Here is a 21863-nt window from a genome sequence, read left to right as displayed (position 1 = left end):
GTGGAGGAACTGTTGTGCAGTGGCTGACCCTACAGAGCAGGATTCACTTTAGCAAGATCTTGGTGCCTGCCCAGTCTGCCTTTTGGGAGTGTCATCCTTGGAGGCAGCCTCCTACATATTCTGAAGCTAGCCACCAGGTGTGCCAGCCCGGGGGCCTCCTGGAAGGGGCCCCGTTGCAGGCCAAATTCAGCAGCAGCCTGTGCCCTGCCTGGGGCCATCTGGCATGAGCCACAAAAGAATCCACAGATGCTTCCACTTGCACTGTGCTTGGACGTGCTTCGAGAGGTCAAGCTGGGAACCAAAGCTGGCTGCTGCTAGTACCAGGCTTGGGGCTTCTCAAGAAAAAGTATGGGTCACATAGAAGCCAGATGCTTCTTGTTTAGGATTTGTGAACCTTTGAGAAATTTTAGGAAAGTATGCAGCATGAGCCAAGATGGTCCCTTTGTATGGATAAGCCACTGGAAACACTTGGGTGTGCCTGAAAGTTGGGTGGTACAGGGTCTCAGGGACTCACCAGGATGGGGCGGACAAATGGTGTTAGCCAGGTTTATGGAGACTCAGATACAATGGCTCCACTCCAGGAAGGGGAAGGGCTCAACAAAGAAACAATGGATTCTGCCAGCACTTCCATCTGGGAGAAAGCTGCCCCTCCAGCCTTCACCCTGTAGCTAGACAACTCAGTTCCTCCCTGTATGTCCTGGCACCTTTCGAGCTGCTGTCCTAGTGCTGCAGCTCAGAGCGAGTCTGTAAGTCCATCTGAAGGCTCTTTAAGAGGACAGCCTGGAACTCCAGCCCCCCTCCTTCTCACTCAGCCACAATCTCTGCTGGTTTTCACAGACAGATGTTATGGGGACTTTGCTCCTCAGCACTGGGACCCTGGGCTAGGGTACCGGGTCTGGGGGGCTGGGATCCCTCACTCCTCCACTGGGGACCTCCACAGCTGATAGTCCTCCCGGTTTTTAACTGCCACATGTGAGTGTGGGACCAACCCGTTCTGCATCTCTGCCCCTCCTACCAGTCTCAAGATGGTTTCTTAGTTGGTACTACCCTTAGTTGTAGTAGTACTTCAGTTCAGCAAGACTTCAGGCAATTCTCAATGGTTATTTTGTAGTTTAGTTATAATTTTGGTGTCCTTTTGTTTCTTTTATTACAACATTCCTGGGCTTTTCAGGTGTATTGGTTTTGTGGTCATTGGAAGTTGTTGTTTATGTTACCATAGTTATTTGTTTTCAGATCATCTAGCTGCATTAGTTTTGTTTTGTTTTGTTTTTTGTGTTTTTTTTTTTAAGGAGGGTGCAGCTCACAGTGGCCCATGCAGGGGATCGAGCCAGCAACCTCAGTGCTATCAACACCATGCTCTCTCTAACCAACTGAGCCAGCAGGCCACCCCAGGCTGTGTTAGCTCTCATATCTTGTTTCCATTAGAAGCCCACAAAGACTGAAAATAAAAAGTCAGTGTAATTTCAGGATAAAGGAAGTGCTAGGGCTTGAAAGGCATCCTTCTCTCCCAGATTATATTTAAAATTGGGCACCGATGAAAATGGCAACTTTAAGCTAGTTCTTCCGTTGATTGATAAAAATAGTCTAGGATATTATTTTCTAAAATTAGATCCATATTGATTTATTTTAAGAATCTTAGGGATAAGTTTCTGCTAATGATAGGACATGAGAGATAAATATGAGGAAAAGAGAGAGTATAAACAGTTATTTATAAGATGAAAAAGAGAACATATTTAAATAGTTATTAAGTGATTTATTTCCCTTTATTTCTAAGTGACATGAAGGGAGAATTATGAGGACTATTAACTTGTGTTAATATTTATGGTCCTGAAATAAATTACTTTGTTGTGATAAGAATTTCTCAAGAATAAAGATATATCATAAATCTTTTTGAGTAAAGGCTAATTAAGAATCAAAGAACTGATCCTTTTGTAGTTCATAAGTGTGATGATTGGGTGGTCACGCTTTTGCATGAGATGTGCCTCCCATAAACCTTGTTACGACATCGGCACATTACCCGTCTGACGTAAAAAAAAAAAAAAAAAAAAAAATCAAAGAACTTTGGAGGGTGTGAATCTTTCCTATCTTGATGAATAATTCACATAAACTTGTAGTTCTGATTGAATCTTTGTGAATATACTCTTTAGTTCTAAAAAAATTTTTTTAGTGCTGTAGACCCTATCATCCTTTCTCTTAGGTAATTGGAAAAATAATGAGAAAAAAACCTAGTCATATATTTTATCCTATTCTTTTCTGCCAAAAGCTTCACTTTTGCAGTTGTCCTTTCTTTTTTTTGTCTTTAATCATGTATCATCTTTTTTTTTTTTTACTGAACTATTCCTGTCAGTGTAAAAACCTATCTCCCAAACTAAAAATCAAAAACTCATATGATTTCACATTCCCCTCTAGCTATTGCTTCCCTCTTTGAAAGGGTTGTCTGTGCTCACTGTTTCCACTTTTTTTTCCATTTTGCCTTAAACTGGCTTCTGTTAGGCTTTGGCCCCAGTCATGTCACTCTATTAGACAACCGATGACTCCATTTTTCCAAATCCAGTGACCAATTCTCACACTCTTCTTACTCAACATATCAGTGGTATGGAACACATGTGATCACTTCTACCATCTTAAACCACTATATTTACTTAACTTCTAAAACCCTATTCTGTCTTGATTCTTTTGCATAACTGCTCCTTCTCATATTCCTGACCACTAAATGACAGAGTCATCCAGGGTTTAGAACTCAAACCTCTTTTCTCTCAACCCTTATTCCCTAAGTAATGTCACCTAGTCACCTGGCTTTATATATGGTCTATATGGTGAATATTCCCAATTTTGTATCTCTAGCCCAGATCTCTCCACTAAAATCCATACTCATATATCTACTTGTCCCTTGTATATCTCCACTTGGATGTCCACTAGGTATCTCAAACATAAATTTACAAAAACCAAATGTTTCCTTCATCATCCACCCCATCCCACTAACCTGCTTAACCTGCTCTTCTCCCGGGCATCTCTGTCTCAGAAAATGGTAGCTTTAATTTTCCACGTGAGCAGACCAAAAATTTTGGAGTCATACCTGACTGTTCTTTTTTTCCACCCCACATCTACAAAATATGTCAGCTCTACTTTCAAAATAAACTGAGAATATGGTTACTTCTTATCATTTACCCCGAAAACAGTTATGTCAAGCTACTAATCTCTCACCTGGATTATTATAGTAGCCTCTTAACTAGTTTCACTGTTTTCAGTCTGTCTCCCCCTCCATAGCCTGTTCTACACCCAGCAGCCGGAATGATGTTTTTAATATACCACCTTAAAAAGTCTTTAATGGTTTCCCATCTCATTCAGAATAAAGACATTCTTTATTATAGTCCATAAGCCATACATGATCTGACTCCTGGCTTCTTCTCTGATTTCATCCCCCTCTGCTTTCCTACTCATTCAGTACACTCCAGCCACACTGTCCTTGCTGTTCTACAAAAGCGCCAAACACACTCCTAGCTCAGAATCTTTCCATTTACGGTCCCCAGTGCATAAAATGCCCTTATCTTTTCTCAGGTATCTACATGGTTAGTATAATTAGAGAGGTCCTCCCTGACTTCCTGCCTACTCCCACCCCTTCTTATTTTTCATGTGCCTTGTTTTGTGTCTTATTTTTCTTTAGAGTTCTTATCATTACCAAATCTTACATGCAGGTGTCCCTGTTTATCTAAATCTATTATGTTCCTGATTCTGATAATGACTTGAAATATTGAGGGATATCTATTATTATAATGGACTTGGTTCCTGAATTTCAAAGAGAAGGTAGCAGAAGTTAAGATAACATGGGATTTATCCAAAATGTTTCTGAATCTATTTGGTTCTTGTGTTTGGATAGTGAAAGTTCAGATGATAAGGAATAAATGGTAAGATTTTTGTTTGCTTTTTTGTTTGTTTGTTTTTTAACCTGTGTTTCTATCTCTAACTAGAATGTTAGCTCTCCAAGAAAAGGGATGTTCTTTGTTTTTGTTTTTATACTTCTCTATTACTGTTGCATCCCTATTACTGTTGTATCCCTGAGGCCTATAATACTTCCTGGTGTATAGTGAGTGTTCAGTAAATAACTGTTGAATGAATAAATGTGTTTATTTCTACTTTCTCCTAAATTCCATTAAAACAACAGTAAATAAATAAATGTAAAAACCAAACACAAAGAGACAGAAGAGATAGTAGCAGACAAGAGATAGTAACAGATTTTTAGAAGCTGGAAAAGTGATAGATGGTTGGTAACTGACAGCAAAGTAGAGAATGTAAGTATCTGTAGAAATGGATTCCAGCACAAAAGAGACCAGTTTGAGCTACACAATTCTTAAAAGCCTCAGCATTTGGAGCCATTTGGATAACTCTGAAAGCAAGGGTAAGTTAAGGACTTAAAATGGGAGAATTCCTTAAAAGTTTACCTCAGGAATAGTTAGATATAACCCCCTCTCCTTCCCTCCTCAACCTAGCAAGACATAGACTAAACTGAATCACACTCTGAACTCAGGTTCATCTAGCTTAACAAAGGGTAGGGATAAGGCTCTAGTCTGAAAACAGGGATTAAGTAAAAGAGTATATGCTAAATGATGAGACCATACTCTCTCCCTATACCTCTCCAATTCTCTTTTCTTTACTCCTTGGCTCCAAGAATGCTGACAGCATAGGATAACAGAGGATTCTGTTCTGGAGAAACTGACAAGCCCAAGAGGAAAGACCTAGAGTCTCAGATATTTGATTTCTGCCAAAAAAAAAAATTAAAAAAAAAAAAAAGGCAGGTACTTTGCTTGTATCAAACCATTTAGATATCTACTAAGTATACATGGTATTACTTCTTCACTTTTAAATATAAACAGACAGAGAGCACTAGATATTTGTGGAAAGCCTCTTACATGAAAATGAAATAGGAAAGGGGGGAGGTGGAAGGAACATAAAGGGAAAAAGCAAATAAGAGGGGGAAAAATAACTTCCAAAAAATTATATCTTCAAAGTGACATATCCATGAAACAATATTTGGATGCCAAGGAAGGAAGGAAAAAAGGAGAAAGGTTGGTTTTGGAAATAAAAAAATATAATAGAAATAAGAATTCAGAGAAAATTTGGAAGACAAAGCTAAATTCCCAAAAAGTAGACTAGAAATCATGGATGGTTGCATGGACGGATGGATGGATGGATAGAGGAAAGAATGAAAAGAGGTAGGAAGGGAGAAATGGAGGGAGGGAGGAAGGGAATGAGGGTGAGGGGAAGGAAAGGGGAATAAAGATAAGAAAATTAGAGCATTAATTCAGGTGGCCCAGTATCCAACTAAAAATAGTTCCATAGAGAAGAGAAAAAATGAAGTGGATGAAATTATCAAAGAAACAGTTTAAGGAATTTCTCTAGAACTGAAGAACATAAATTTCTAGATGAAAAGGGCTTAAATACCCAGAAGTGTAAATAAGACCTGTGACAAATCATATCATCATAAAATTTCAGAACACCAGGGATAAAGAGAAGACCCTAAAAGCTTCTAGGGGCAAAGAACAGGTCTATACAAAAGGTCTGGAATCAGAAGAGTATCAGACTTCAACAACTCTGAAAGCTAGAAGACAATAGAAGTGTCATCAATGGTTCACAGAATAAGTTATTTTAACCTAAAATTCTAAATCTTGCCATACTTTCATTCCAGTGTTAGAGCATAATCAAGTTATTTTCAGGTGGCCGGTGAGCTCAGTTGGTTAGAGCATGGTGCTAATAGCACCAAGGTTGCCGATTCGATCCCCACATGGGCCACTGTGAGCTGCACCCTCCTTAAAAAAAATTTTTTTAATTAAATAAATAAATAAAATAAAAATTTAAAAAAAATAAAGTTATTTTCAGAAAGTAAAGTCTCACAAAATTTTACCTTCCATGCACTCTTTCTCAGGAAAAAACTGCTTCATGTGCTCCACCAAAAAGAAGTGGTAAAGCAAGAAATTCCCAGAGTGATGGTGAAAGGAAATCCTAGGAAACAGCTGTTCAACAGGCCTAGAGAGCAACCAGCCCAGATTATAGCACGTAGACAAATGAGCCCAGGAGGCTTTTTTTCCAATAGAAAAGTAAAATGGAAAAGGTCATTCTATTTGTTGTATAGAGAGGAATTTTACCATTCTGTTGGAGAATTTGGGGAAGAATTAGGTCACTAGAAAATTAGGCAATCATAAAGGAAAAAGTCAATGATTACTTCCCAAAAAACAGGTCAACAAAAGTATTTTTATATAAGAAAGAATATGTAATAATACAGTCCATGTATTAACTATGAATAATACATAATAATCATAAAAATTAAAACATTTAATATTGACATTGCAAAATCAAAATGATAATTATGATTAGGGAAAATAGAAGATGGGAAAATATGAGTGGTGGTGGTGATTAAAGCCTTACAGTAGAAAAATCAATGGATTATGTCTAAAATTTAAAAATAAAAGACAAGAAATATAAGCATATTACTTAAAAATAAGCAGGATTATAAATTTAAAATATGCTAAATAGTTAGAAGAGTTAGAATTAGTTGCCACTCAGAAATAGGATTCAGGATGGGAGTTATGAAGCAAGAGAATCCTGGTTTTTATTAGCCTTGTAATGCAATTTAACTTTTAACAGTTAGTATACATTTAAGACTGCAATTAAGATTATAGTTTTAAAATGAAAAACTGTTAAATGCTTTGAAACTGACTTCAAAGAGACTGTAGACACTGATTTTCAAGAATTATAGGGTGATTTGACAGCAGCATTGTGTTCATCTGAAACCAGAAAAAATAATTTTCTAACCACATATGCTTTAAATAGTTTCATTCACTTTCCATTAGGAGCAGACTATGTTTTACCACTCACTCATTGAAATTTAATAATACCTCCAAATACATTGGAATTTCTCTCCTTATTTTTATGTTTTTGTCTTTGTCCCACCTTTTTTGGTTTTGCTTTTGAACATTTTATTGAAGTATAATGTATATACACAAGGTCAGACAATTAAGTTCGCAAACTTTCCACCATGTGTGTACGTGTGTGTGTGTGTGTGTGTGCATACACACAAACATGCACAACTCATGAGTATACAGCTTGGTTAATTTTCACAAACTCAAAACACGTATCCAACACCCAGATCAAAAACATAAATTACTAGCACCCCAGAAGTCCCTTTCATTCTCCCTACCAGTCATTACCTCCCTGCAAAGATAACCACTGATCGAACTTCTTACTCCAAAGGTTAGTTTTGCCTGTTTTTGTAACTTAATATGAATGGAATATACAGCATGTGTTCTTTTATGTCTGGCTTCTTTCCACATTATATTGTGATAATGATCCATATTGTTGTATGTTGTTTGTAGTTAATTCATTCCCATTGGTATTTCATTGTGTAACTATACCACAATTTGTTTAGCTTTTACTGTTAAGGGACATTTGAGTAGTCTCCAACTTTCTACTAATGTGTTTATTACAGCACTCTCCATTCTTTTTTTTTTTTTTAAGGTTTTATTGGGGAAGGGGAACAGGACTTTATTGGGGAACAGTGTGTATTTCCAGGACTTTTTTCCAAGTCAAGTTGTTGTCCTTTCAATGTTAGTTGTGGAGAGTGCAGGTCAGTTCCAGGTCCAGTTGCTGTTGCTAGTTGCAGGGGGCACAGCCCACCATCCCTTGCGGGAGTCGAACCAGCAAACTTATGGTTGGAGGACGTGCTCCAACCACCCGAGCCATCTGGGAGCTCAGCGGCAGCTCAGCTCAAGCACTCTTCATTCTTGTACATATTTTTTAGTGAACATATGGCTGCTTTCTCTTGTGTATAAACCTACAAGTGGCATTGCTTGGTCAAAGGGTATGCATATATTCTGCTTAGTAGATATTGCCAAACAGCTTTCCAAAATGGTCGTACCAATTTACGTTCCCACCATCAGTGTTTGAGTGTTCTAGTTGCCCACATCTTCATCAACACTTGTATTTTCTATTTTTTCCATCTAGCCTTTCTGGTGGATATGTGGTTTTAATTTGAATTTCCATGATGGCTAATGAAGTTACCACCTTTTTATACGTTCATTGGCAGTTAAGATCACCTCCTTTGTCTAGTGCCTTTTCATGTCTTTTGCCCATTTTTGTCAATTTATTGATTTATAAGCATTCTTTATTCATTCTAGATATATATCCTTCATCATATTAATGTATTACAAGTATCTCCTCCCCCTTTGCTTGCTTCCTTTCTTAATATGTCTTCTCAAAGAAATACAGTAGGCATCTTGAAAATGATCATAAGTTTGGGGCTTCTTTAAAACCACTTTGTCAAGGAATCTGTCTTTGTTGATTCACTATGTAGTGAGCATGTGGAAATACCTGGGTTCTTTAAAAAGGCATATTTTCCATTAAAAAAATTTTTCTTACATGTATGTTCATAGCAGCATTATTTATTCATAATAGCCAAAAAGTGCAAACAACCCAAATGTCCATCACTAATGAATGGATAAAGGTGGTATATCCATATAATGGAATATTATTTGGCAATAGAAAGGAATAAAGTATTGTGGTGATGGTTGCACAACTCTGTGAATATACTAAAAAAAACTATTTATATGCTTTAAATGGGTGAGATGTATGTGAATTATATCTCATAAAGCTATTAAAAAGAATCTTAGGTTTTTAAGGAATTTGCTCAAAAGATAGTTTTTGTTTGTTAATTGGAAAAAACTGGATATTTACTCACTCTAATTTGACAAGTTAGAAACGAGAATAGTATCACCTGCCTTAGAAAATGACCCACTAACAAGTTGCTTCAGGAGGCATCTTACAGTGATAGATGTTGATTGCCCTAAGAGACAGGAAAGATCAGCTAAATTGATGAGCTTATTGAAAACGAATAGATCTTAGCAGAAAGAAAAATCGTTCTGAAGAACAGTTTAAGGTAGAATTTGACCACTTCCCTGGCTGAGAGCTCTTTATTCCGAAAATAAATAAATGCCTCTGATTATGTGCCATCATTGTCAAAAAAGACATGGCTAAGTGCCCTCCAGGAATTTATAGTGGAGCACTAAGATCAATTTGTGAATTAATGATGATAGAACAAAGATATACACAAGAGCCATAGTACTGTAGAAGAATTGCATGTAAGAATTAGGAATCAAAGACAGGTGCTAAATAGAGAATGTTTTAAGGGCCAAAAGGAATTCTTTAAATGAAGAATTCAAGGAAGGGATGTATGCCGCATCCAGGGAACAACATGTTTGACCAACCCTGAAGGCCTGAGATAACATGACCCATTTAGGAAATTTCAAGAATTTGGATGGTTAGAGTGAAAGAATACTTGCTGGCGAAGTGATAGGAGATAAAGATAAAGAGGCAAATGCCAGATCATGAAGACCTTTCTTAAGCTAAAAATAACTTTGGCTGTGAGACTTTCCTTTCCCCTTATTTGGAGTTGGCTGAACTAGGAGAGAGGCTTCTACTGTGTTTCCCTGAAAATAAGACCTAGCCGGACAATCAGCTCTAATGCGTCTTTTGGAGCAAAAATTAATATAAGACCCACTCTTATTTTACTATAAGACAGAGTATAATATAATATAATATAATACAATATAATATAATACAATACAATATAATATAATACCAGGTCTTATATTAATTTTTGCTCCAAAAGATGCATTGGAGCTGATTGTCTGGCTAGGTCTTATTTTCAGGGAAACACGGTATGTCTCCAAGAGGTCAATAGATTTCCATTTCCCTGATGATTAGTGATGTTGAGCACCTTTACATGTGCCTGTTGCCTGTTTGGATATCTTCAGAAACATATCTACTGTGTTTCCCCAAAACAAGACCAGGTCTTATATTAATTTTTGCTCCAAAAGACTCATTAGGGCTTATGTTCAGGGGGTGTCATCCTGAAAAATCATGCTAGGGCTTATTTTCTGGTTAGGTCTTATTTTGGGGGAAACACGGTATTTAGTTCCTCTGCCCATTTTTTAAACAGAGTATTTACTTTTTTGCTACTGAGTTGTATGAATTATTTATATATTTTAGATATTAACCCCTTATCAGATACATGATTTGTAGACATGTTCTCCCATTCTGTAGGTTGCCTTTTCATTTTATTAATGGTTTCCTTTGCTGTGCAGAAGCCTTTTAGTTTGATGTAGTCCCACTTACTTATTTTTGCTTTTGTTGCCTTTGCTTTTGGTGTCAATTCAAAAAAATCACTGCCAAGACTGATGTCAAAGAGCTTACCTTTTATGTTTTTTTCTAAGACTTTTATGGTTTCAGGTCTTACATTCAAGTCTTTAATTCACTGTGAGTTGACTTTTGTGTATGGTGTGAGATAATGGTGCAGTTTCACCCTTTTGTATGTGGCTGTCCAGGTTTTCCCAGCACCATCTATTGAAGAGGTTATCCTTTCCCCATTATAATTCTTGGCTCTTTTGTCATAATTTAACTGACCATATGTTTCTGGTTAACTCTATTCTGTTCCATTGATATATGTGTCTGTTTTGTTGTTGTTGTTGTTTGGTTGGGTTTTTTTTGGGTTTTGGTTTTTTGCCAGTACCATACTGTTTTGATTACTATAGCTTTGTAATATAGTTTGAAATCAGGAAGTGTGAGTCCTCCGACTTTATTCCTCTTTCTCAACATTGCTTTGGCTATTTGTGTTCTTTTGTGGTTTTATATACATTTTAGGATTGTTTGTTCTATTTCTGTAAAAAATGCCATTGGAATTTTGATAGAGATTTCATTGAATCTGTAGATTGCTTTGAGTAGTATGGACATTTTATCAATATTAATTCTTCCAATCCACAATCACAGGATATCTTTCCATTTATTTGTGTCCTCTTTAATTTCTTTCATCATTGTCTTATAGTTTTCAGTGTACAGGTCTTTCACCTCGATGGTTAAATTTACTCCTAAGAATTTTATTCTTTTTGATGCTATTGTATATGAAATTTTCTTAATTTCTCTTTCTGAACAGTTTATTGTTAGTGTATAGAAATAGAATATATTTTTTGTATATTGATTTTGTATCCTGCAACATTACTGAATTTGTTATTATCATCCTCAAACAGAGACAGTTTTACTTTTTCTTTTCCTATTTGGATGGTTTTTCTTTTTTCTTTCTTTCTTTGTTGTTGTTGTTGTTGTTGTTTGCTTGCTTAAGTGCTCCGGCTAGGACTTCCAGTATTCTGCTGGATAAAATTGGTGGACATCCAGTTGTTGGATAAGAGTGGACATCCTGTTCTTGTTCCTGATCCTTTCAACTTTTCACTGTTGAGTATATTGTTAGCTGTGGGTTTGTCATATGTGACCTTTATTATTATAAGTGGATGTTGAAATTCATAAAATTCTTTTTTCTGCGTCTATTTAGATGATCATATGCTTTTTATCCTTCATTTTGTTAATGCGGGGTATCACGTTGATTAATTTCCACATGTTGAACCATCCTTGCATACGTGGAATAAATCCCTCTTGTTCACGGTGTATGATCCTTTTAATGTATTGTTGAATTCAGTTTGCTAATATTTTGTTGAGGATTTTTGCATCTATGTTCATCAGGGATATTGGCCTGTAATTTTTTTTTTTTTGTAATGTCCTTGACTTGATGTGGTATCAGAGTAATACTGGCCTCATAAAATGAGTTTGGAAGTGTTCACTCCTCTTCTATTTTTCAGAGAGTTTGAAAAGGATTAGTATTAATTCTTCTTTAAATGTTTGGTAGAATTCACCAGTGGAGCTCTCTGGTTCTGTCTGGACTTTTCTTTATTAGGAGATTGTTATTACTGATTCAATCTCCTTACTAGTAATTGGTCTTTCCAGTTTCCTATTTCTTCATAATTATGTCTTGGTAGGTTATATGTTTCTAGGTATTTATCCATTTCTTCCAGGTTGTCCAATTTGTTGGTATATAATTGTTCACAATAGTCTTTTATGATCCTTTGTATTTCTGTGGTATTAGTTGTGAGGTCTCTTCTGTCATTTATAGTTTTATTTATTTGCATCCTCTCTCTTTTTTTCTTGATTAAGCTAGCTAAAAGTTTGTCAATTTTGTGTATCGCTTCAAAGAACCAGCTCTTAGTTTCATCAATTTTTTTCTATTGTCTTTTTAGTCTTTGTTTCATTTAGTTTCATTCCGGTCTTTGTTATTTCCTTCCTGCTACTACTTTAGGCTTGGTTTGCTGTTCTTTGCCTCCTTCCTTGAGGAATAAAGTTGGGTTATTTATTTGAGATTGTTCTTTTTCTTAATATAAGAAATAGCAAGTAAGCATTTAATATAAGCAATAAATGCTTATATAGCAAATAAGCATTTATTGCTATAAACTTCTCTCTTAGAATTGTTTTTGCCTTCTCCCGTAAGTGTTGCTATGTTGCATTTCTATTTTCATTTGTTGCATGGTATTTATTGATTTCTCCTTTGACTCATTGGTTGTTTAGTAGCATATTGTTTAATATCCATATATTTGTGAATTTTCCAGTTTTCTTCTTGTAATTGATTTCTAGTTTCATACCATTCTGATTGGAAAAGATGCTTGATATGATTTCAGTTCTATTAAATTTATTAAGACTTGTCTTGTGGCCTAACATATGATCTATCCTGGAGAATGTTTCATGTACACTTGAGAAGAATGTGTATTCTGGTGCTGTTGGATGGAATGTTGTGTAAATTTCTGTTAAGTAAGTCTACCTGATCTAACATGTCACTTAAGTCCAATGTTTCTTTATTGATTTTCTGTCTGGATGATCTATCTACTGTTACAAGTGTGGTGTTGAAGTCCCCTACTATTATTGTATTGCTGTCTATTTCTCCCTTTAAGATCAGTTAATATTTGCTTTATATATTTAAGTTTTTCTATGTTGGAAGCGTACATTTTTACAAATGTTATATCCTCATAATGAGTTGATCCCTTTATCATTATATAATGCCATTCTTTGTCTCCTGTTACAGTCTTTGGCTTAAAATCTGTTTTGTCTGATATAAGTATAGCCCTGCTTTCTTTTGGCTTCCATTTGCTTGGAATATCTTTCCCATCCCTTTACTTTCAGTCTTTGTGTGTTGTTTAAGCTGAAGTAAGTCTCTTGTAGGCAGCATCCAGTTGGGTCTTGTTTTTTTATTCATTCAACCACTCTGTATCTTTTGATTGGAGAATTTAGTCTATTTCCATTTAAAGTACTTGTTGATAGGTATGGACTTACTATTGCCATTTTGTTTATTGATTTCTGGTTGTTTTGTAATTTCTTTCATGCTTTCTTCCTTTGTGACTTGATGACTTTGAATTCTTACTAAAGAGTTTTTCAGTTGTTTCTCTGCAAAGAATATCTTCAGATAATGTCAATGTAAATAATCATTTTATCATCTTTCCAAAATTGGTACCTCTATTATAATTACATACATATAATGCTGACTGTTGATCTAAAGTGATCAATATTTTTCTTGTTAAATGACCAATTCTCCCTTCCCTGATTCCTTTCTAACAGTATTTTTCTGGCAAATTCAAGTATTAGAAAAAGAGGAACTTAAGAGTCAGATAGACCCTGAATTTGAGTCCTGCTCTGTCATATACTAGTTAAGTGACCTCAAACAGGAATAACTGATATAAAGTACCATCACAAAGTAGTCATTTCTTGATTCCATTTCTTTCTCTTTCAAGTACTTTGCTCAAGTATAATGCTAGCTTTTAGGAAATTTGTAAAAACATTTTAACATTATTCTTCCAGAGATATTTGGTTTTTAGTAATCAACTTTTGGCTATTAATATTCATTTTCTAGTTGTCAGTTTTAATGTTTTTTCCCCCTCTCTTTTTCTCCTAGAGATAAGATTTCAGTTTCCACAGCTGACTGGTGTGCTTACCCTTGCTTTCTTTATTCATAATTGTATTATCACTCTGTTAAAGAACAACAAGAACCAAGAAAACAATGTGAGTAATTATCTGAGGAATTGATTTTTGTTACTGGATCTTAATTTTTAAATTTAATCTGTAAAGCAGTGGTCAGCAAGCTTTTTCTGTAAAGATTCAGATGGTAAATATTTTAGGCCTAGTGTGCCATGTAGTCTTTGTTACAACTACCCAACTCTACTGTTGTGGCATAAAGTAGCCACAGACAATATGTAAATAAATGGTGGTGGCTATATTTCAAGTAAGCTTTATTTACCAAAATAAACAGTTGGCCAGATTTTACTCATGAGCGATAGTTTCCCAACCTCTGCTGTAGAGCAATCATTGAAAAAATAAAGAGGTATAGCTAATAGTCAATAGTGGTGATGACATCTTTAAAAATACCCAAGTGATCTAAAAGACAGCAAAAAGAAAACAAAGAATAGATGGGACAAGTAGAAAACTAATAGCAACATAGTAGATTTAAGCCCAATAATATTGATAATTACATTAAATAAAAATGGTCTATACTGTAAAAGATATTGTCAAACTGATTAAAAAAAAAAAAACCTAACTATATACTGTATACAAGAAACTAAGTTTAAATACAAATATATACCATAAAGACACTAAACATAAAAAAGGTAGAGTGGCTGTTTTAATATCAAGGTAGACTTCAGAATAAAAAGTATTGCCAAGATAAAGAAGAACATTACATAAGGATCTTTAGGGATCAATTCATTAAGAAGCCATAATAATCCTAAAAATGTGTGCACCCAGTGACCGAGCTTCCAAATAAATGAAGCAGCAGCTGTCAAAACTGAAAGAAGTAGATAATCCACAATTACAACTGGAGATTTCATGATACCTCTCTTAATAATTGATAGAACAAATAGAAAATAAGTAAGGATATAGAAAACATGAAAAACACTATTAACCTATTTGATCTAATTGACATTTATAAAAGTCTTCTCTCAAACAACAGCAGAATGTACATTCTTTTCAAATGAACATAGAACAGTTGCCAAGAGAGACCATATGCAGGGTCATTGAACAAGTCTCAATAAATTTAAAAGGATTGAAATCATACCAACTATTTCTTTGACCATAGCAAAGTCAGAAATCAATAACTTTTGGGGGGAAAAAAGAAAAAATTGGGAAATTGACAACTATGTGGAAATGAGACAACTTACTCCTAAATAACCAATAGGTCAAAGAAGAAATTGCAAGAAAAAACAGAAAATACTTTGAGATTACTGAAAATGAAGACACAACATAGCAAAACATAGGATGCAGCTAAAGCATTGCTTAGAGGGAAATTTATAGCTATAAACACCTACATTAAAAAAGATGAAAGACCTCAAATCAATAACCTAACCTTCTACCTTAAGACACTGGAAAAAGAAGAACAAACTAAATCCAAAGCAAGAAGTTAAGCACTTACTTAAGGTCTGTCTGCAGATTTTAAACTCAATTTGATAGCTTCTAACCACGTAACCAAAAATCATGATGAAGGTCTAATAAAGGTCTATACGATTGTTACTGAAATACAAAGGAAAGAAGAGTTCACTGTGCCTGGGGATTCTGAGAAGGCTTCAAGTAATGTTTGGCAGAGTCATTAAGAAGGCAAAAATCGGGGGATAGCTCAATGGCTCAGTTGCTTAGAGTGCAAGCTCTGAACTACAGGGTTGCCAGTTCGATTCCCACATGGCCCAGTGAGCTGTGCCCTCCACAACTAGATTGAAGACAATGAGTAAGACAAACTAATTATGAGCACAATAAATAAGACAAACTAATTATGAGCACACTAAAAATATACATGATTGTTTAAGATCGAATATGAGATTTCATTAAAATTGTGTCTTCACTCCCAGATTCCCAGGTATACAAGGTGTTCTCTTCTGTCATTATAGAGACTTTGGTAGTAAAGTTTGGGAAGCATAGCCTCATGGATAGAATGATCCACTGCATGAGAATCCTACGTCACAAAATGGGTTCCTGGGGTATTTGGTATAAGTTGTCATAAAAGAACAGTTGCTTAGGATAGACAGGTTACTTAGTTGGCACCAAGATATACACTGTTAATGACATACACTATTCCTGTGAAGATGAAATAGATGTTATTCACTTTACACACAGACTGCAAAGCGATAGTTGAGTTGCTTCCTTGTCTCCTTGTGGTAAACCCATGTGATATTTTACAAAAATGGAGAATCAAAAAAGGAAATTGGCAAACAAAGGTGAAAGTGAAACAATGAAATAAAAAGTGGAAATGAAACACTGGAAACACTGGAAATAACACTGGAAATGAAATTTGAATCAAACATAAATTGACTCATAAAACAAATATCTGATTGTGGAAATGTTGACACTGCTACCATTTGATATGCTGCCAGAGGAACTTAGGGAAGGTGAAATTATCAACATGAATGAGGAAAGTGATGAAAAGAATGAAGATGTCCCAGAGGAAGTTACATTGAAACTTCCCATTGAAGTTCACATTGAAAGAATTCTCAGAGATAATTCACTACATTGAAAGCACAACGGATGCAATGCTGGAAGTTGTTGCAAACTTAGAAGAAATGAGTATGACAGTTCATCAAGGCATGGAAAAGGTACTTGCTCTGTATTATAATTATACCATGAGTGGGGAGAAGCACAGTTCAAACTACTCTTGGTAAGTTTTTACAAAGAAATAAAATACTTTAATTCTCAATGTTTCTGATGTTTTACATTAGTATACTAAATAAATATTAGGTTTACTTTTTTTTTTCATTTTCTTATACCCTTGTAACTGACAATGAGTTTTTAATGTTTTGACAAATATTGGTAAAAGTCATGGAACAATCATACTTTTTCCCATTGATCATTATGATTATGTTGCTCAGTCATTTTTTTTAACAATTGATAATCAGTTTATTAAAATAGCTTACATAAGCATCTGCAATGGTGACTTCAACCACTCAATATGGATGAAAGTAATCTGCTTAATCTCTGAAGGACTGTACAAGTCAGTGAGTCGCTGTGGATCTTCATCTGGAGCCGACTTTGGAAAATCTTAGAGTCTTTGACCCCTCACCATGATGAGTTTTTCTCATAGTGACTCTCAGAGTCTTGGCAGGCATCCGCACTGGTCCTTCCACTTTGGGTGACAAGTTGAGATTCATTTCCTTTGTGTCTCTGATCAAGTCAGCATGCACCTTCAGGGATTTTACGTTGTGGCTGCTTAGGGTAATTCTCATTCGGTAAATGGCTACCTTTGGTTTTATGGGTGTCTTTCTGGAATCTGTAAGGTATGGCCGTGGAACTGCTTCCTGACCAACCTGGGTGAGAGCACACAGCCCTGAGGCAGGAGCAGGGGCATGAGAACCTGAGTTCCTCCATACCTGTGGCCATATCTTAAAGAAGTGTCCAAGCATTTTTACAGTCTCATACTACCATGCAAAGAGAGGACTGTCTGTGCTTAAGTTTCCACTCCCTAAAATTCTTAACTAGAAATGCTTTTCTGGCAGACAGAGGGAATCAATCTGACTTACCCATTGAATCAGAAACTGTACGGTGCCTTTTTTGTTTCGTTTTGCCTATCTTTATTTAGCTTTATACCCTGCTTAGTTCTTTAAAAAATGATTTGAGATGCTTTGTATCTTCATTTGTTATTAATTTTTTGCTTCATATGAATCTGTGTAGTTTACTTGACTATATACATCAGCAGAATTTTTATGTAAACGTTTGGGGTAGGTCTATGTGGTCATTTTCTGTCACTTTTGTTAGTAAATGTTCCACTGGATAATATTTTCACTATGAATGGTATGTGGAACCAATTACAAACCATATTGAGAAATAGAACATGCTCCCAGACCCACTTGTGCCCCATTGTAAAACCAGTCCTCATTCTGAGTTGGCATTCTTCCTGTCATTTGTTCTCTACTAAGCCCTGGCAGCCATTGCTTATTTATGAGGCCGAGCAGGTTACCTTATTAAATATATAGGATTTTTGACACATTACCAGTTCATGTTGTCACTTGTGCCTCTTTTTTAATCTTTTTTTTTTCTTTGAGCCTCATTTTCTAAAAGATAGCTTTTTCTACCATTTTCCATTAAATGGGTTTTAAGAGGCTGTATGTCCTGGCCTAGTACAGTGATGGCTTGTGTTCAAGCCAGAGAATAGCAAAACCCACATGTGTGCATGCTATTCATAGGTGGCATGTTTCCCAGGACCGTGCTAAACCTCAGCTGTTTTTATATTAAAACAGCATTTCTGTTCATTAGACGATTTGCAGATGAAAACAGATCTGCAACTTTTGCCCTAGTTCTACTGACTGTACATTTGGACTACTATGAAATAGAACTTTTTTGATTTTAGTATTTCTCTTGCATCTGTATGTGTGCTTTATTGTATCTTTGGTTAGTCATAACTTGTTACCTCTCTTTTCATTGTTTTCCTGGTTGTTATTTATTAACTGTGACACAAATCAATTAGAGATGTCAGTTCTCCATCGTAGTAGCTAAGGGCATGCAATGTAAAGCCAGAAGGACTGTGGTTTGAATATTAACTTCACCAGCTACTCACTTTGTAACCACAAACAAGTTTTGTAACCTTGCTGTGCAGTGTACTCATCTATAAAATGAAGAAAATGATTTACCTATATTAAATGAGATAATACATGTGATGTGCTCAGCACAGAGACTAATACCTAGAAGCACTTAATAATTATGGCCAATGTAGTTATTATTTCTTCTCTATGTTTACTGAGTTCCTACTATGTGCCAGGTGTTGTTCTGAGTATGGGGATAGAAAGATGAAAAGGACACAGCCCCTGTCTTCAGGGATCACACAGCCTAGTGGTCTAGACCAACTTAAATAAGAATAATTAAAATGCCAACATGATAAGAGAACTATTAACCTTGGCGACTTTATCGGTGTCAAGGGACATTTTCTTTCCACTTGAGATCTTCATGTTATGAACATGGATTACTTTTATAATAAAAGTTAATGATAATTGTCATTATGCTGTATTTGAGATATGTGTACAGTGCTATAAGAACGGGGAAACTGTCTTATTGAGAAGCCCTTGCGTCTTAGCCTGTTCATCTTCGTCATATTTTCCACATCTTTGCAGGAAGCCTGACCAAAATAATGTGGTGATCAGGTGGTATATAGGCTAAAGACTGTCCATAAGATGATAGCTGTTCCTCTTTACTTATAGCTCTCTCTGACACAGCTGTTTGGCTCCCAAGATTTTGCATTTTACAGGACTACCTTGTTCTTGAGTGGCATTGAGTAGGTAGAGGGGAGAATGACTTTGAAACATCATCATGGGAAACTACGACTTTTTGATATGAAAATAAGAGTTGCCTTGTTCATTTCTGTTCATTTTATCCAAGACAATGAGGCAACCCACAGGGTAACTAAAGTGTAGTCTCAGATGGGCCCTAGAGCTTCATGAACTAAAAAGGGAAACTTTGAAAACCACCCCCCTGGAGGCTTGGTCAGCCTCTCCTTTCTCAATCCTAAATAACTACCGGTAAAGGCTCTTTGAGAAGGCTGGAACCAATATGCATAATCCAGGTTCCTTTAGCTCCCTAGGCCTATCCATTGAATTAAGGGTAGGGAATCCCTGGTTTGTTTTCAAGCTGATTGTCATCTTAGACCTGATTTTAGGATATCTCATAGCTTGTTACTTGCTTTCTAAATGAATTTATCAATGCTCAAGTTTATAACTTTTCAGCTATTGCTTTAGCCCATTTAAGGAGGAAAGTTGTCCAAACAATCAGAAATGTTCCCTAATACCAAATTTCCAGTTTTCTATTGTGTTATTAAACTAAAGTAAAATTGTATATAATTTTTTTCTTATCTGTTTTCTTAGCTTTCAAAGTAATTTGTGTTTAAAATGAAAAATGAATAGGCTTATTGCCATAATTTAGTTGTACTGAATTGTTTGGCCATAACTTTAGTGGTGATGGAGACCAGATTTGTGAGCTGTGGGATCTGTTCTGTTTGGATCTGACAGCTGGCTGCATTAAATATCTTGAATCTTTTTACTTTGCTTGAGCCTGGGAGGTTAGGAGGGTGGGAATAGCAATCCACTTTATTTAATGTTCTGCATTTGTTTACTAATTCCAGTAATAACATTGTGCAGCTGTTTGAACAGCTGCCTTTTAATTTCCTTTTGTTTACTGTTTAGGTTTATTAAGCTTGTCTTTAATACCTGCTTACTCTCTGCTCTTTAACTAGATTTCCTTCTTTATTTAATATATTTTATTATGTACCAGTCTCTTTTGGTCTAGGCATGCTTTGATGATTTAATTTACTAAAAGAAAAAAAATTTAATTTTGTGGGTCATACAGAAAGTGACTTATTCTTGCTTTCTTGTTGTCCTTTAGTTTTATTATTAATATTTTAGTTAAATATTTTATAATTTGGTAAATAAATTACTTTTTGAAATTAAGTCAGAATTTCAATCATTTAAGGAGGAAAACACTATTTATGTTAACTTCCTAAGTTTGCCAATAGGTAGCTTAGTGAACATACTCCAGAATAGTAAAAAAAAAATCAGACTAATTGTAAAGTATATGGATTTTGTTTTAATTACTTTGTGTGAACAAATGGGATACGTACACACACACACACACACACGCACACATATTGAGCAAAAAAGATAAATCTTGTATTTATTTGTTAGTCTTCTTAGTTAGCCTATTCAGGCAGACTTACTGCAATTTGATTCAGTATTGTGAGACTTGTATTCTCTATTTACAGGTAAGGGATTTGTCCATTGCTTATATGTTGGTGACATTAACTTACCTCTATATTGGAGTCCTGGTTTTTGCGTCATTTCCTTCACCACCATTATCCAAAGATTGTATAGAACAGGTAAGGCACTATGTACCCTCTCTGTGTGATTGTTTTTACGTTTGTATTGGCAGAGCAGTCAGGGTAATACTGTAGCAAAATATAATGGTGACAGGACTGGGTTTGCGTGCCACCTCTACTTTTTATTCTACATGTGGGAATTTAAGCACCTTTCCCATCCTTTTTGGACGTCAGTTTCCTCTTTCATTAAAATGGCATATACATTCACCATAGATTTTTAGATGGACTCTCTGAGAAAACCTACCTTAGGCTGTCATCTTGTGATACTCAAATAGGTGATTCCTATTGCATGCATAGTATTTCTCTTTGTGTGGAAAAATGTCACTAGTAATAGTCATGAATTTATAAAGCCTCTAGAGAGAATACATTCACCTCCCTTATTTTTCAAAGACCGGATCTAGAAATGTCCTGAATAAACTAGTGCCTCAGTTCAACAGTTCCTAACAGTAAGTCTCACATTTCACTTTGGTACTACATGGCAGGTAGCAAAACAAAGACAGACTATTTGGCTGTTAAAAAGATAGAGGGAGAGACTGAGAGAAAGAATAAAAGAAACATTTTTTTTTTTTTACTAAAACGTTGCCATAAGTAATATTTTCTTTGATTTGACCCATCATAAACTTAGGCATAGTATAGTCTGTAGTTTAATGTGACTGCAGAATTTCTCACAAAAAAATAGCATTTCACAGGTAACTTTATTTCTGGTCGTAAAGAAATTTCTGTAATAGAATATAGTGGAATATACAATGTGATTTATTACAGATGAATTCTAAAGCTTATTTCAACATCATAGTGTTAATGATGTTCCATCTTTGTAAGAGAAATAGGTTTGAGTTACTGCTGTTATGATAGCTTGAAATGTTCTTCTATTGATTTCCTTGATTCCAGAACTTCTTTGGCAACTACATGTTTGCTGAAAATCCCCCTGATGTGAATAATCCCATATAAAGTCCACTCCCTTAGGAATAGGAATATCTATGGTATTTGTATTTGAAAGGGTAAAAAAAACTGAGTGATTAACTATGTTTTTAGATGCCAAACTACAATGGAGCAAAGATTCGTGAAAGGAAATAGAAATAAATCCTTTTCTATGCCGTGATAGACTGTAAATAAT

General features: G+C 35.4%; 1 protein-coding gene and 1 non-coding gene across 6 annotated transcripts in view; both read left to right on the top strand.

The window, feature by feature from the left end:
* Nucleotides 1-21863, top strand: part of SLC38A9 (solute carrier family 38 member 9) — an 82660-nt gene that overhangs the window by 35721 nt on the left and 25076 nt on the right. For all 5 annotated transcript variants that reach the window (XM_033110999.1, XM_033110998.1, XM_033111000.1 and 2 more), the window contains 2 exons: nucleotides 13811-13917; nucleotides 20636-20749. In XM_033110999.1, the coding sequence (XP_032966890.1) occupies nucleotides 13811-13917; nucleotides 20636-20749 (221 nt within the window). The remainder of the gene's footprint in view (nucleotides 1-13810; nucleotides 13918-20635; nucleotides 20750-21863) is intronic.
* LOC117025380 (small nucleolar RNA U13) lies at nucleotides 1924-2027 on the top strand. The gene has a single exon (XR_004423593.1). It is a non-coding gene; the product is annotated as a small nucleolar RNA U13 (small nucleolar RNA).

This window comes from Rhinolophus ferrumequinum, chromosome 7, assembly GCF_004115265.2.
Source record: "Rhinolophus ferrumequinum isolate MPI-CBG mRhiFer1 chromosome 7, mRhiFer1_v1.p, whole genome shotgun sequence".
NCBI classification, from domain to species: domain Eukaryota; kingdom Metazoa; phylum Chordata; class Mammalia; order Chiroptera; family Rhinolophidae; genus Rhinolophus; species Rhinolophus ferrumequinum.
The sequence above is the reverse complement of the archived record's forward strand: the minus strand, read 5'-3'. Positions and strand labels throughout refer to the sequence as shown.